The 16,280-nt window shown below is 48.1% G+C and overlaps 1 protein-coding gene across 1 annotated transcript in view; it reads left to right on the top strand.

Annotated features, from left to right (window-relative positions):
* The window catches only part of p4ha3 (prolyl 4-hydroxylase, alpha polypeptide III), an 82,554-nt gene that overhangs the window by 51,963 nt on the left and 14,311 nt on the right, over positions 1 to 16,280 (top strand). Inside the window, exons 7-10 of the mRNA XM_034168351.1 lie at positions 4,748 to 4,812; positions 15,258 to 15,417; positions 15,536 to 15,598; positions 15,857 to 15,925. Coding sequence (XP_034024242.1) covers positions 4,748 to 4,812; positions 15,258 to 15,417; positions 15,536 to 15,598; positions 15,857 to 15,925 — 357 coding nt within the window. The remainder of the gene's footprint in view (positions 1 to 4,747; positions 4,813 to 15,257; positions 15,418 to 15,535; positions 15,599 to 15,856; positions 15,926 to 16,280) is intronic.

Genomic DNA, 16,280 nt, shown 5'->3' with positions numbered 1-16,280 from the left:
TTGAAGTTGTAGCAAATCCTCTCATTGCCATAAGCTGCTTGGATGTCTTTTGGGCGTTGATCTTTGACACACGAAATGAACAAATTTGAAGACATAAAAAACACAAACACACAATGCAGTGTAACAGTTAGGTGATCCAAACAATTTAATTCACAAATTCAGGTGCATTTCACGACAAGATGAAACTTGAGGTAAACTGGGATATTAGCAAGTCCATGAAGACTCGACAAGAACTGAAATTTTTGCGTCTTCTGCATTGATTTGCGGTAAATGTAAAGGCCTTGTCACACTAGAGCATGAATGCTGGACGAATCAAATGAACTGGAAAAACAAAATAGAATTCGAGCTGCATTCGTACGGGACAGACATTCATACAGCCGTGTACGAATACCCAGAATGTGGTACGGAGCCAGCACAAATGATTCGCGGAATTAGGAGTACAGCAGCAGGTGGACTACCCAGAGTGCAAGTCGAATGAGGACATAAACTGTCCCCCACAAAAAAATAAAAACAGAATAAATTAAAGAAGACAAGGGATAAAAGCAACCGCAGGGGGGGGCTGTGGCAGAGTGCTGTTAATAGACAGTTCCTAGGTTGGATCCCCCCCCCCACACGCATGCACGTCTTACTCTTTCCCCCCTGTCTCTCACTCTTTCTCCCTCGCTGGAATTCAACTGTTCACGGGGGGTGGCAGACCAAGTACTGCAGCACCAGAGCCCTGTGCGGCTCCTGGCCGTTTCCACTGGATATCGGACTCCCATCCGGTTCTGCAAGGAGCCTGTCCAGTCCTGCCCACACCCATGACACGCTGAGAATTTATGTGCATATAATAGAGTGGCACTCATTCTGTGTGTCCTCCTGTCTCGCGGCCATTTAGGCCGTTAATAACATGATTCATGTGGATTCATGTGGATGATTGTTTTGATTCCCTGGCCTGTATGTCTTCTGGTGCACTGGTCAGGAACAGCGCAACTATTTGGATGTTTTCATTTAGTTTATAGACAGTCTGATGTGACAGGTGAACATGCAGTTACTGATCTGTGACACGAGGCCGTGAATGCAACACCTTGCTGCGGGCTCCCTCTCTCTGTCTCTCACTGTCTCACTGTTTCTCTCTCTGTCTTTCACTCTCTCTCTCTCTCGCCCGCTCTCTCTGGATATTGCAGCCACTGTGCTGTCCAGGCAGGTTCACACATGAGCTGTGAGGCGAACAGGTGAGATGTGTGAATGAAGCAGGCCTACGCACTGCTACGATTAGCTGTTGTCCTGGCCAGATTGAAAGGGAAGAGTCCATGAGTTTGCCGGTTGCCTGTACAAAACGTCAGTGTCCAGAGGCACGTTGCACTTTGCACGGCTCTGGAATGCGCAGACAAGCCCACCTGACTGGGCTGTTTTCTTTCATGTTTTCTAGAAAAAAATTAATAAGGATATATAAAAATGAAAACAATCAGGCCGGCAAGTCTGTACGTCATGCAGTGCCTGTGATCTCTGTAGAATGTCCAGATTGTGCATTTAATCACACATCCATTGACAGTCCAACTCATGTGTCAGAGGATTCATCTGAATGATCATGTCATCATGGCTGTTAGACCCCGTCCACAAGGCCGCAGTGCACATCAATGCATCACGGAGACGCGCTGATGCACAGCGACTGTGATTGCAGTAGAATGTCCAGATTGTGCATTTAATCACACGTACATTGACAGTCCACCTCATGTGTCAGAGAATTCATCTGAATTATAAATGGACTGAATTTATATAGAGGTGACATATCGCTCATGTCATTTTGCGCCCCACGGCCATTCTGGATTACGACACGGTGGCCATGGTGATACACTACGTGCATTTGGCAAGCAATTGCAGAAGCTTCAATACTGGTCAACTTTTGTGCTGTCGTCGATTGTTCAAACAGAGGTTATAAAAATGAGACAGGTCGCTCATTTTACAGGCTGCCAGCAGTTATTGTGCATCAAGCAGTGGAGTGTTACGAGTTTTCTAAGCGACACAGAGAGACCTGGCTCAGTAGATGTGAAGAAAGCTTTAATATGGGCAGAACCAAGCAGACCACCCATAAATCCAAATCTGAAGCTGCCCAGAAGAGTGCTCCGGCTACCGGCGGTGTGAAGGAGCCTCACCGTTACAGGCCCAGCACTGTGGCGCTGAGAGAGATCTGCCACTATCAGAAATCCACCGAGCTGCTGATCCGCAAGCTGCTCTTCCAGTGCCTGGTGAGAGAAATCGCTCAGGACTTCAAGACAGAGCTCCGCTGTGATGCTCTGCAGGAAGCCAGCGAGGCTTACCTGGTCGGCAGCTTGTGGATCAGCAGCTCGGTAGATTTTTGGTAGCAGCGGATCTCTTTCAATGCCACAGTGCTGGGCCTGTAACGTGAGGCTTCTTCACACCGACAGTAGCCAGAGCACTCTTCCAGGCAGCTTTGGTAGCGAGCTGCTTCCTCTGAGCTTTTCCTCCAGTGTTTTTATGGGTGGTCTGATTGGTTCTGGCCATATTAAGCTTATGCTGTGAAACTGCCAGCCACTTTGTTACATCGTCATTAAATTCACTATCCAGTATAACATACGGATCCACTGAACCAACTGCTACACATCGATGACAATAAACAGCTTCATCTCAAGGGTTTAAAGTAATCCATAATGGAGACGGGAGCAAATGAGTCATGTTATTGAAAACCCTCTATAGCGCTTTTCCATCTGTATCAGACACTCAAAGCACTTTGCAAATAATGCCTCGCATTCACCCCAATGTGAGGATGTTGCCATACAAGCTCACTACACACCGGGAGCAATAGAGGATTAAAGACCTTGCCCAAGGGCCCTTAGTGATTTTCCAGCCAGGCTGGGATCTGAACCGAGGATCTTCTGGTCTCAAGCTCAATGCCTTAACCACTAGACCATCACCTCCCCTTTATCATGTCATCACCGTCCACATGGGTACAGTGCGCGTCAATGCGTCATGAAGACACGCTGAATAGCTATGACACACGGTGCATTTGGTGTGATTATGCAATGTTCACGTCTAGCAGGTGGTGGGGGGTCCGGCTCATCGGGAGCACAATTGGGACATGCCAATGCAATCAGACTGTTCCAAATGCTTGTGGGTTGCCATTTCAGATGCCAGTTATATGCCAGTTCGAATGCCATATGGGCTAGCAGTCACACAGCAGTGTGACCACCGTATATTCACCATTTCGACTGCAGCACGGCAGTAGTGTGTATGCTCTCTACATTTGTGCTGGCCTGCCAATCTGGCATATTTTCCTAAGTGCGACGCAAATGCTATACAAGGAATTCAAATGCAGCTCAAATGTAGCATGACTTGCATGAATGTAGTTCGAACGTCACTTCCTACAGCATGACTCCAGGTCGACTTGCATGAATGATGTTCCACTGTCCATTTCTACAGCAGTACGAATGCAGTACGACTGACTCCACCGCCGTTCGTATGTTTTGCAGCATGAGCGCCACACGAATGTGCCGACTGCTGTAGGAATGCTGTACAAGGCATTCGAGTGCAGCACAAATTGTACGAATGTCATTCGAATGTCAAGTCGTCCAGCATTCGTGCAATTCATGCTCTAGTGCAGGGGTGGCCAAGTTCTGTCCTCGAGAGCCACATTCCTGACACTCTTAGTTGTCTCCCTGCTCCAACACACCTGAATGAATGAATCAATGAAAGGCTCATTAAAAGTCTGCTAACGAGTCTTTCATTGGATTCAGGTGTGTTGGAGCAGGGAGACAACTAAGAGTGTCAGGAATGTGGCTCTCGAGGACCGAACTTAGCCACCCCTGCTCTAGTGTGACGGGGTATAAGTCTTGAATTTTCCAACTCTCTGTTTTTTCTTCCCAGACTGGATATTTAATACAAGCACAATGTGGTGACTTTGGAATTCGTATTTTCCCAAATTTTTGAATTCACATTCATAATTTCCTCTTTTTAGTCTTTTGGAGACGTTACTGGAATTTGTACTCATTAAAAAAAACTGTGGTTTTTTTTTTTTACGATTCACTTTGATCTCAGATTGGCTGCTGCCATGACAAAAACAAACGGTGTTTTCTAGCCTTTCAGTGATTTCTGGAATCAGCCACCAGAATTGTATCTGTATGTGGTCAAAGTGTTGAACTTGTAGACACATTGACTTACCTCAGCAGTGTCTCTGGGTCGTCAGTCTTTGAGATTGAATGTCTCCAGGAAAAGCTCGTGGAATCATGATGTGCCTGCACAGAGGTGTTTGATGATGCTGATATCTTTGCAGTAGGATGTTGGTCTAAGTCTTTAGGGTCCTGGTGCATCCTGTCTTACTGTGCAGTTGTGAGATCCATACACTAACCAGTGACCTATGACTGGATGTTTTTGGTACCAGGTCTCTCTGAAGCATCGTTTAGTACCAAATGAAAAGTTACTTCAGGAGGCTTATAAGAGGCATGTTACTTGCATTATAAGGGAACAACAGCTGCGCCATTTTGGCTATGTGGCACTTTTCTCTGGGCATGATACAGCACACATGTGCCTTGACATTGACAACCCCAACAACTCGAAAAAGCCAAAGGCATGCTCACATATCACCTAGCTATAACAGGTAGATGGTTACTTTTGGGAGATGGGGAAGGACTGTTTGTCTGCCTGGGTGGTTGCCATTTGGGACATTTTTTAGTGTGGTGTGTATACCGACATGCAGCACCAACTCATGCTTCCAGACCTGACCTGGTTGTTTTGTGTCTGTCTTGACAAGTTGAGGAGATCTGTGGTGGCGGATGGAATGAAACAAGCAACAGCAGACTATCGTATCAGCAAAAGGTACAGAATATTGAACACCTTTGTTTTCATTTGTTTTGCTGCTTCAGTATCAAACATATTTTTGCAATGGTGTAAAAGTTTGAAACAAAGGGACACAAAAAAGGAAGAACTTTTGGTGAAAGGATGCAATTTTACATTGTTTTCCCCCCAATATGAAATACGGGGGACATAGCGATCAACATGTCAGTCCGTCACTCTGTCTGTCTGTTCGTTTTCGCTTCTTATGGGCCTTTCACACTGAACGCGTCAGAAGCGTCAGAGGCGTCAAAAATCGGTCTAAAAAGCATTATTTTCAATGAGACGCGTTGCTTTTTAGATGCGTCAGAAGTGTCGCGTCAAAACCTGTGTTGTGTGGGCCGCTGAAGAGGAGGTACTGCTGGCCCACCACCACCAGAGGGCGCCCTGCCTGGAGTGCGGGCTCCAGGCACCAGAGGGCGCTGCCGCCGACGAGGGCTGCCAGGGTGACAGCTGTCACCCATTACTGGACACAGCTGACTGCACTCAGGACGGAGGTATATCAGCAGGACAGCGTCTCCACCTCAGTGCCGAGATATCGCCTTGAGATTAAGGTAACCTTCTCTGCAAGCTCATATTGAAGACTCTGATAAACCTTGGTAAACCTTTTCAGGACAGCTGACTACAGAAAGCTACTTGCTTGGATAAGTACTCACCTTTCCTGCTTCATTGTAACAAGAGGTGGAGGCGGCTTCTCCCCTCTCCGTCTACTGGGTGCTGTCGCATCCATACCTGTGTGTTTGTGCTCTTTCCCGCCAGCAGTACCGGATCCGACGAGCGGAGGCAGTGGCCACCTGGGAATTCGGGACTTGGCGGTTCCAGTACTTCTGGGGTTCGGTGGCAGAGGAAATCTGGGTGGTTCCGGTTCGACTAGGACGGACGCCTCCTACCTTCGAGCCTGCCCACACGACACCAGCAGATTTCGGCTTCAAACTCCAAATTATTAATTGTTGTATTGGTTGTGCTCTTTTCACAACAGTAAAACTTGTTATTCACCTTTCTCCATTGTCCGTTCATTGCGCCCCCTGTTGTGGGTCCGTGTACCTACACTTTCACAACAGGATATCTCGGCCAGCGTCATGGATCCCGAGGGGCGTCAACCGGCTGTTGAACGGCCAATGGAAGAACAGGGCGCAGCGGCGGCTTCGGGAGGGGTAGTCGGTGAGTTGCAGCGGATCCTCACCGCTTTCACCACTCGGATCGATTTCATGACCGAGCAGCACGTTCTCCTAAACCGCAGGGTGGAGGCTCTCGCCGCACAAGTGGAAGCGCGCCCTCCGGGCGCCGCTGCGGCTCTCCCTCCCGAGGACCCTGCGTGTGAGAGTGACGTTCCACTGGTCGTTCAACGGTCCCTTCCTCCGTCCCCAGAAGCTTACATAAGCCCTCCAGAACCGTACGGAGGCTGTGTGGAGACGTGCGCGGATTTTTTGATGCAATGTTCGCTCGTCTTCGCACAGCGTCCCGTGATGTACGCGACTGACGCTAGCAAAGTAGCTTATGTCATAAACCTGCTTCGCGGGGAGGCACGCGCGTGGGCTACAGCGCTCTGGGAGCAGAACTCACGGCTCCTTCATTCATACGATGGGTTTGTACGGGAGCTCAGAACGGTGTTCGATCATCCCAACAGAGGCGAGTCCGCTTCAACCGCACTACTGTCCATACGACAGGGGCGTCGGAGCGCAGCTGCCTATGCAGTCGCCTTCCGCATCGCGGCGGCGAGATCCGGCTGGAATAGCACTGCCCTCCGCGCTGCCTTTGTAAACGGACTGTCTCTGGTCCTAAAAGAGCACCTGGTGGCTAAGGACGAACCGCGGGATTTAGATGGGCTCATCGATCTAGTTATACGACTCGACAACCGGTTAGAAGAACGCCGTCGGGAACGAGGCGAAGGGCGTGGCCAGGCACGCGTCGTCCCTCTCCCTTCCGGGTCCGATCGAGCTCCGCCCTCCCCACGCTCCTCTGTTCCTGCGCTCCGTGGGGTCACAGCTCCCCCTACTGACGAAGCTAGGGACACGAGTAGGGCAACATTTAGGGCACCAGATGCACAAAGGAGATGGACCCACGGAGCGTGTCTTGTTTGTGGTTCAATAGAGCACCATGTGAGAGACTGCCCCGAGCGGTCAAACGCCAAACGCCCGCCCTTAGAGACTGGGCCAGGGGTGGGCCAAAACATTCACGTGGGACATACCCACATTGCTACACGACTCCCAGTCACGATCCTGTTTGAGGATTCAACCCTGAAGGCCCCAGCACTGGTGGACACGGGCTCTGAGGGGAATCTGCTAGACAGTAGATGGGCCAGGGAGATAGGGCTCCCTCTGGTGGCTCTTACCTCGCCTGTGCAGGTTCGAGCACTAGATGGCTCCCTACTCCCACCAATCACACACAAGACACCTCCAGTAACTCTGGTGGTGTCAGGCAACCACCGGGAGGTGATCGAGTTCTTCGTGACTCAGGCCACCTCCCGTGTGGTTTTAGGATTTCCATGGATGCTTAAGCACAATCCCCGGATTGATTGGCCGTCCGGGGTGGTGGTTCAGTGGAGCGAAACCTGCCATCGGGAGTGTCTCGGTTCCTCGGTTCCGCCCGGCTCCCAAGCTAAGGAGGAGGTCCGAGTCCCGCCCAATCTGAAGGCGGTGCCAGCGGAGTACCATGACCTTGCGGACGTGTTCAGCAAGGATCTGGCTCTCACGCTTCCTCCCCACCGCCCGTACGATTGTGCCATTGATTTGGTTCCAGGCAGTGAGTTCCCGTCCAGTAGGCTGTACAACCTCTCACGGCCGGAACGCGAATCAATGGAGACCTACATCCGGGACTCATTAGCCGCCGGGTTGATCCGGAATTCCACCTCACCGATGGGCGCTGGTTTCTTTTTTGTGGGTAAAAAAGATGGCGGACTTCGTCCATGCATTGATTACAGGGGGTTGAATGAGATCACGGTTCGCAACCGATACCCGTTGCCCTTGTTGGATTCAGTGTTCACCCCCTTGCATGGAGCCAGAATCTTCACCAAGCTGGATCTTAGGAACGCGTACCATTTGGTTCGGATTCGGAAGGGAGACGAATGGAAGACGGCATTTAACACCCCCTTAGGTCATTTTGAGTACCTGGTCATGCCGTTCGGTCTCACTAATGCTCCCGCGACCTTCCAAGCGTTGGTAAACGATGTCTTGCGGGACTTCCTGCACCGGTTCGTCTTCGTATATCTAGACGATATACTCATCTTTTCTCCGGATCCTGAGACCCATGTCAAGCATGTACGTCAGGTCCTACAGCGGTTGTTGGAGAACCGTCTGTTTGTGAAGGGCGAGAAGTGTGAGTTCCACCGCACTTCTTTGTCCTTCCTGGGGTTTATCATCTCCTCTAACTCCGTCGCCCCGGACCCGGCCAAGGTTGCGGCGGTGAGAGACTGGCCCCAACCCACAAGCCGTAGGAAGCTGCAACAGTTCCTCGGCTTTGCTAATTTCTACAGGAGGTTCATCAAGGGCTACAGTCAGGTAGTTAGCCCCCTGACAGCCCTGACCTCTCCAAAAGTTCCCTTCACCTGGTCGGACCGGTGCGAGGCCGCGTTCAAGGAGTTGAAACGGCGCTTCTCGTCTGCACCAGTTCTGGTGCAGCCCGATCCTAGCCGCCAGTTAGTGGTTGAAGTGGATGCCTCGGACTCAGGGATAGGAGCGGTGCTCTCCCAGAGCGGGAAGACCGATAAGGTCCTTCACCCGTGTGCCTATTTTTCCCGCAGGTTGACCCCCGCTGAACGGAACTATGACGTCGGCAATCGGGAACTCCTTGCTGTGAAAGAGGCCCTCGAAGAGTGGAGACATCTGTTGGAGGGAACAGCCGTGCCATTCACGGTTTTCACTGACCATCGGAACCTGGAGTACATCAGGACCGCTAAGCGTCTGAACCCCAGGCAAGCCCGCTGGTCACTGTTCTTTGGCCGTTTTGACTTCCGGATTACCTACCGCCCCGGGACCAAGAACCAGAGATCGGATGCATTGTCCCGGGTGCACGAAGATGAGGTCAAAACGGAACCGTCGGATCCCCCGGATCCCATCATCCCGGAGTCCGCTATCGTGGCCGCCCTCACCTGGGACGTGGAGAAGACCGTCCGGGAGGCCCTGACCCGTGTCCCGGACCCCGGAAACGGACCAAAGAACAAACTATACGTCCCACCAGAGGCCAGGGCCGCAGTCCTAGACTTCTGTCACGGTTCTAAGCTCTCCTGTCACCCGGGGGTGCGAAGGACCGTGACAGTCGTCCGGCAACGCTTCTGGTGGGCATCCCTGGAGGCCGATGTCCGGGATTACGTCCAGGCCTGTACCACCTGCGCCAGGGGCAAGGCCAACCACCAGAAGACCTCAGGGCAGCTACAGCCACTGCCCGTGCCTCATCGCCCCTGGTCCCACATCGGCCTGGACTTCGTCACGGGTCTCCCGCCGTCCCAGGGAAACACCGTCGTCTTCACGATAGTGGACCGTTTCTCCAAGGCGGCCCACTTCGTGGCCCTCCCGAAGCTTCCAACGGCCCAGGAGACAGCGGACCTCCTGGTCCACCACGTCGTCCGTCTGCATGGTATACCATCAGACATCGTCTCCGATCGCGGTCCCCAGTTCACCTCACACGTCTGGAGGAGCTTCTGCCGGGAACTGGGGGCCACGGTCAGCCTCTCGTCTGGGTATCATCCCCAGACCAACGGGCAAGCAGAGCGGGCGAACCAGGACTTGGAGCAGACACTACGCTGTGTGACAGCCGCGCACCCGACGGCCTGGAGTACCCACCTGGCCTGGATCGAGTACGCTCACAACAGCCAAGTGTCATCAGCCACCGGCCTCTCCCCGTTTGAGGTGTGCTTGGGGTATCAGCCCCCCTTGTTTCCGGTGGTCGAGGGAGAGGTCGGTGTGCCCTCGGTCCAGGCCCACCTACGGAGGTGCCGTCGGGTGTGGCGTGCCGCCCGCTCTGCCTTGTTGAAGGCCCGGACGAGAGCGAAGACACATGCAGACCGGCGGCGGGCCCCGGCTCCCACGTATCGTCCTGGGCAGGAGGTATGGTTGTCCACCAAGGACATTCCCCTTCAAGTGGACTCCCCCAAGCTCCAAGACCGATACATCGGCCCCTTCAAGGTCCTCAAAATCATCAATCCCGCCGCAGTGAGGCTTCAGTTGCCGGCCTCGCTGCGGATTCACCCGGTATTCCACGTCTCCCGGATAAAGCCCCATCACACCTCACCCCTCTGCACCCCGGGTCCGGCACCACCTCCTGCCCGGATCATCGACGGGGAACCGGCTTGGACCGTGCGTCGGCTCCTCGATGTCCGTCGAATGGGTCGGGGTCTTCAGTACCTGGTGGACTGGGAGGGGTACGGCCCCGAAGAACGCTCCTGGGTGAAGAGGAGCTTCATCCTGGACCCGGCCCTCCTGGCCGACTTCTACCGTCGCCATCCGGACAAGCCCGGTCGTGCGCCAGGAGGCGCCCGTTGAGGGGGGGGTCCTGTTGTGTGGGCCGCTGAAGAGGAGGTACTGCTGGCCCACCACCACCAGAGGGCGCCCTGCCTGGAGTGCGGGCTCCAGGCACCAGAGGGCGCTGCCGCCGACGAGGGCTGCCAGGGTGACAGCTGTCACCCATTACTGGACACAGCTGACTGCACTCAGGACGGAGGTATATCAGCAGGACAGCGTCTCCACCTCAGTGCCGAGATATCGCCTTGAGATTAAGGTAACCTTCTCTGCAAGCTCATATTGAAGACTCTGATAAACCTTGGTAAACCTTTTCAGGACAGCTGACTACAGAAAGCTACTTGCTTGGATAAGTACTCACCTTTCCTGCTTCATTGTAACAAGAGGTGGAGGCGGCTTCTCCCCTCTCCGTCTACTGGGTGCTGTCGCATCCATACCTGTGTGTTTGTGCTCTTTCCCGCCAGCAGTACCGGATCCGACGAGCGGAGGCAGTGGCCACCTGGGAATTCGGGACTTGGCGGTTCCAGTACTTCTGGGGTTCGGTGGCAGAGGAAATCTGGGTGGTTCCGGTTCGACTAGGACGGACGCCTCCTACCTTCGAGCCTGCCCACACGACACCAGCAGATTTCGGCTTCAAACTCCAAATTATTAATTGTTGTATTGGTTGTGCTCTTTTCACAACAGTAAAACTTGTTATTCACCTTTCTCCATTGTCCGTTCATTGCGCCCCCTGTTGTGGGTCCGTGTACCTACACTTTCACAACAACCTGAGCTAAAACGACGCTTCTGACTGGAGCGCGCATTGCAACTTGTCGGCAGGCTGGCGCGGTCAAAGTTCAATCCAATCCAACTTTCGACACTCTGAGCTGTGACGTACCTTCGCGTTGTCCAATAGGAACAACGCGTTGGGCCAAAACACGGAAGACTAGTGGCAGAAAATACTGATCTATACAAAACGGACTGGTGCAGAAACCACTGATCTGTACAAAACATTAATGTGTGACAGGACTGCTCATTTATAGAGCAGCTGTCTAAAGAAAAATCCTTGGAAATGTTTTTTGTTGTTACCTCAAAATTTCTGATTACTGTTAAAAAAAGTTTAGAACACTTGTAATTAAAATAGCTAAATAAATCAGTAAATGGTTCTTTAGAAACATTTCATCTGTAATTAAAACCACCTGTTATTTCAGATTAGATAATTTCTTGTTTAACATAAGGAACTTAGGACATTTATTTTTAGACAAATAAAATAACATGGAAACTTGTACATTTTTTAAGTCTGGTAGATTATTTATATCTCATTTCAACCAGAAAAAACAGACTCTAAATAAATACAAATGTTTATTATAAATCAAATCAAATCAATTTTATTTATATAGCGCCAAATCACAACAAACAGTTGCCCCAAGGCGCTTTATATTGTAAGGCAAAGCCATACAATAATTACGGAAAAACCCCAACGGTCAAAACGACCCCCTGTGAGCAAGCACTTGGCGACAGTGGGAAGGAAAAACTCCCTTTTAACAGGAAGAAACCTCAAGCAGAACCAGGCTCAGGGAGGGGCAGTCTTCTGCTTGGACTGGTTGGGGCTGAGGGAGAGAACCAGGAAAAAGACATGCTGTGGAGGGGAGCAGAGATCAATCACTAATGATTAAATGCAGAGTGGTGCATACAGAGCAAAAAGAGAAAGAAACACACAGTGCATCATGGGAACTCCCCAGCAGTCTAAGTCTATAGCAGCATAACTAAGGGATGGTTCAGGGTCACCTGATCCAGCCCTAACTGTAAGCTTTAGCAAAAGGAAAGTTTTAAGCCTAATCTTAAAAGTAGAGAGGGTGTCTGTCTCCCTGATCCGAATTGGGAGCTGGTTCCAGAGGAGAGGAGCCTGAAAGCTGAAGGCTCTGCCTCCCATTCTACTCTTAAAAACCCTAGGAACTACAAGTAAGCCTGCAGTCTGAGAGCGAAGCGCTCTATTGTGGTGATATGGTACTATGAGGTCCCTAAGATAAGATGGGACCTGATTATTCAAAACCTTATAAGTAAGAAGAAGAATTTTAAATTCTATTCTAGAATTAACAGGAAGCCAATGAAGAGAAGCCAATATGGGTGAAATATGCTCTCTCCTTCTAGTCCCTGTCAGTACTCTAGCTGCAGCATTTTGAATTAACTGAAGGCTTTTCAGGGAACTTTTAGGACAACCTGATAATAATGAATTACAATAGTCCAGCCTAGAGGAAATAAATGCATGAATTAGTTTTTCAGCATCACTCTGAGACAAGACCTTTCTAATTTTAGAGATATTGCGCAAATGCAAAAAAGCAGTCCTACATATTTGTTTAATATGCGCATTGAATGACATATCCTGATCAAAAATGACTCCAAGATTTCTCACAGTATTACTAGAGGTCAGGGTAATGCCATCCAGAGTAAGGATCTGGTTAGACACCATGTTTCTAAGATTTGTGGGGCCAAGTACAATAACTTCAGTTTTATCTGAGTTTAAAAGCAGGAAATTAGAGGTCATCCATGTCTTTATGTCTGTAAGACAATCCTGCAGTTTAGCTAATTGGTGTGTGTTCTCTGGCTTCATGGATAGATAAAGCTGGGTATCATCTGCGTAACAATGAAAATTTAAGCAATGCTGTCTAATAATACTGCCTAAGGGAAGCATGTATAAAGTGAATAAAATTGGTCCTAGCACAGAACCTTGTGGAACTCCATAATTAACCTTAGTCTGTGAAGAAGATTCCCCATTTACATGAACAAATTGTAATCTATTAGATAAATATGATTCAAACCACTGCAGCGCAGTGCCTTTAATACCTATAGCATGCTCTAATCTCTGTAATAAAAGTTTATGGTCAACAGTATCAAAAGCAGCACTGAGGTCTAACAGAACAAGCACAGAGATGAGTCCACTGTCTGAGGCCATAAGAAGATCATTTGTAACCTTCACTAATGCTGTTTCTGTACTATGATGAATTCTAAACCCTGAGTGAAACTCTTCAAATAGACCATTCCTCTGCGGATGATCAGTTAGCTGTTTTACAACTACCCTTTCAAGAATTTTTGCGAGAAAAGGAAGGTTGGAGATTGGCCTATAATTAGCTAAGATAGCTGGGTCAAGTGATGGCTTTTTAAGTAATGGTTTAATTACTGCCACCTTAAAAGCCTGTGGTACATAGCCAACTAATAAAGATAGATTGATCATATTTAAGATCGAAGCATTAATTAATGGTAGGGCTTCCTTGAGCAGCCTAGTAGGAAAGGGGTCTAATAGACATGTTGATGGTTTGGAGGAAGTAAATGCAACAGGAAATAATTTAACAATGACTGCAGTGTGATTGTAAAGTAGGATTTCTGTGACATAAACCTCATGATGAATTTTTTTTTTATATAGTCATTTCAACTTGTAATTTCATCAAAATATGTAATTGCCTTTATTGTTGTTATCAGGACAGAGTCATTTCTAAAATATGAATTTGAGCGCAATAAGTGGAGAGCTTCTACTTGTGCAAATGTCTTGATTTTGATTTGTGGACATTTTTAATGATCTGTTCATTTATTGTTAAAATATAAAATGAAACAGTTTTTTAAAAAATAAAAAAAATAGTTGCTGTTGAACGAGCCTTTTATTTAGAAGCAGGTGATGTTATGCTGAATTCTCGGGACCAGATGAAAGTGTCTTCTGCAGCTTTGAACTCTGGTGGTGTTGCTGAAGAGCAGAGATGTTTTCTTTCGACTGGACTTCGTGGTGTTCAGCTCATCAATGGAAATTTGGTTGTCTGCACAGCAAATGTTCCTGATTGGGACAAATAAAAATATTTATTTAAATATAAAGAAACACTAAACAGTTTATATATAAAAAAGGAAAAAAAAAAACGATGGAAAAAATCGCCAGAAAAAATAAGTTATTTAAAGTTGAGCCTTTGTGGTGTCTGAAAAAAGCTGTAGCTTTATTTGGTAAAAATAAAAAAGACTGAACCATTTACAAATTAAAGCGTTCCCTCAGATCAACTGTGCTAAAAAGCTAAGCTAACGTTAGCGATCATTAAACCTTCACAGCAGTGCAAACGTCACGTTTTATTTTAATATTATAACTAAACTCCGTTGGGCAAACTGGGACTTCGCATATATCCAAAAATCACCCTGGCTCCCTGCCTCACTCTGCCCAGTGATGATGCCTGAAGGCCGGCTTCTCCGTGCGGGTCGGCCCGCTGTCGCCGTTCGATCGATATCCCACCAAGTCGTTGGTCCTCCCTCGGTTGGCGTCACTCCGAAAAGTAGCTGAAAAAAAAAGCTTCTCCCAGCAGGGTGATGGGAGAATCGTTCTACTGCTGTTTTTTAAAGCTTTTTTTAAAGGTGACGCAAATTCAAGATGGCGATCGCTGAACTTTTTTTAGGTTGTGGAAACAGCCAGAGTGTGACGTAGCCACAATCTCCGCCCTCTAGCCACTTCCGAAGCGATGCGTCTGATGACACGACGAGCTGGAAATGCATCGGCCTGACGTTGACGTGTTGGGAAGCGTTAAAGCATCGCGCTGACGTATTCAGTGTGAAAGGCCCTTCAGCACGTTATCTCAACAACCACTTGACCAATTTTAGTCATATTTATCATAAGGTGGTCCCTGACACCAGTCGGTGACCTTGGGGTCAATTTCAAGGTCACAGAGAGATATCCAAGATATTGTCATTGCTGCCCTTGTTAGCGTGATATCTCAACAACCATTTGACCAGTTTCATTCATATTTAGCATAAGGGTGTACTTAGGTGATCCCCGACACTTTTTGTTACTGATTTATGGGGACCGGGAGGATATCTCATCTCCTGATGACTCTTGTTAATTCTTAATTATAAGTCAGTTTTGGATTTGAAATAAAATTAAAGCATTTCATGGTGTCTACTTGTAAATTGAGGACCTTGTTTTTGATAACTTGAGCTCTGAAAGATGTAAATTTCACTGTGGTTTATTTCTAGTGCATGGCTGAAGGACTCCCCGGAATCTGTGGTTGCAAAACTAGACAAAAGGATTGCCATGCTCACCGGTCTAACTGTAAAGCCTCCGTATGGCGAATACCTCCAAGTGGTGAATTATGGGATTGGTGGGCATTATGAGCCTCATTTTGACCATGCTACAGTACGTAAAGTCTAAAACATAATCATATATATTTTTTAATTAAATTTAAACTTTGTGCTTTCATTTATATGGACATGATTTAAAATTCCTTAATGTTTAATTTTTTTTAATTGTGCAGTCACCTTCAAGTCCCGTGTTTAAGCTTAAAACTGGGAATCGAGCAGCAACTTTTATGATATATGTGAGTGGCTCTAAACTCATTGCATGTGTAATATAATTTGTATTTTTTTCCTTTTGCTTCATTTTGGATTATTTTATTTTTTCATTTTGTTTTTACTGGTTAATTTTTTACTTATCTCTCAGATATTGTGTTGTTTTTAAGGATCCTGTACTATTTGAGCAAGATTGGTATTGTTGTGCATTTGAACAGTGTATAGCAGACACAGTGACACGTATGAGCACACAAACACAATAATGACTTCTTTTTTTTTTTCCACAGCTTAGTTCTGTCGAGGCAGGTGGGTCAACAGCCTTCATCTATGCCAACTTCAGTGTGCCTGTTGTACAGGTAATTATATTATCAAAGTTTAAGATTTACTAAAAGCAGCTTTTTGCTTGCATGCATGTGTGTGTGCATATTTATGCCTACAAGTAGAACATTTTTCTTGAAGCCGTAGTCACATTGGGCCTCATGTATCAACATTGCGTACGGCGATATTTGAGCGTATATGGGGTGTACGCCAAAACGGCTGCGCTACTTGGCATTTATCAATGTGGTCGTTGGCGTACTCTGCACTGAAAATATACACCAGGTCGAGAGGTGGCATAAATTATACACCAAAATTAACCAGCGCTGGAATCCACATAAAAATGAAAATGATCAACATGATAAACTGTGCCATTATACAAATCAATGCATATGT

Source organism: Thalassophryne amazonica, chromosome 4 (assembly GCF_902500255.1).
Source record: "Thalassophryne amazonica chromosome 4, fThaAma1.1, whole genome shotgun sequence".
NCBI lineage: Eukaryota > Metazoa > Chordata > Actinopteri > Batrachoidiformes > Batrachoididae > Thalassophryne > Thalassophryne amazonica.
The sequence above is the reverse complement of the archived record's forward strand: the minus strand, read 5'-3'. Positions and strand labels throughout refer to the sequence as shown.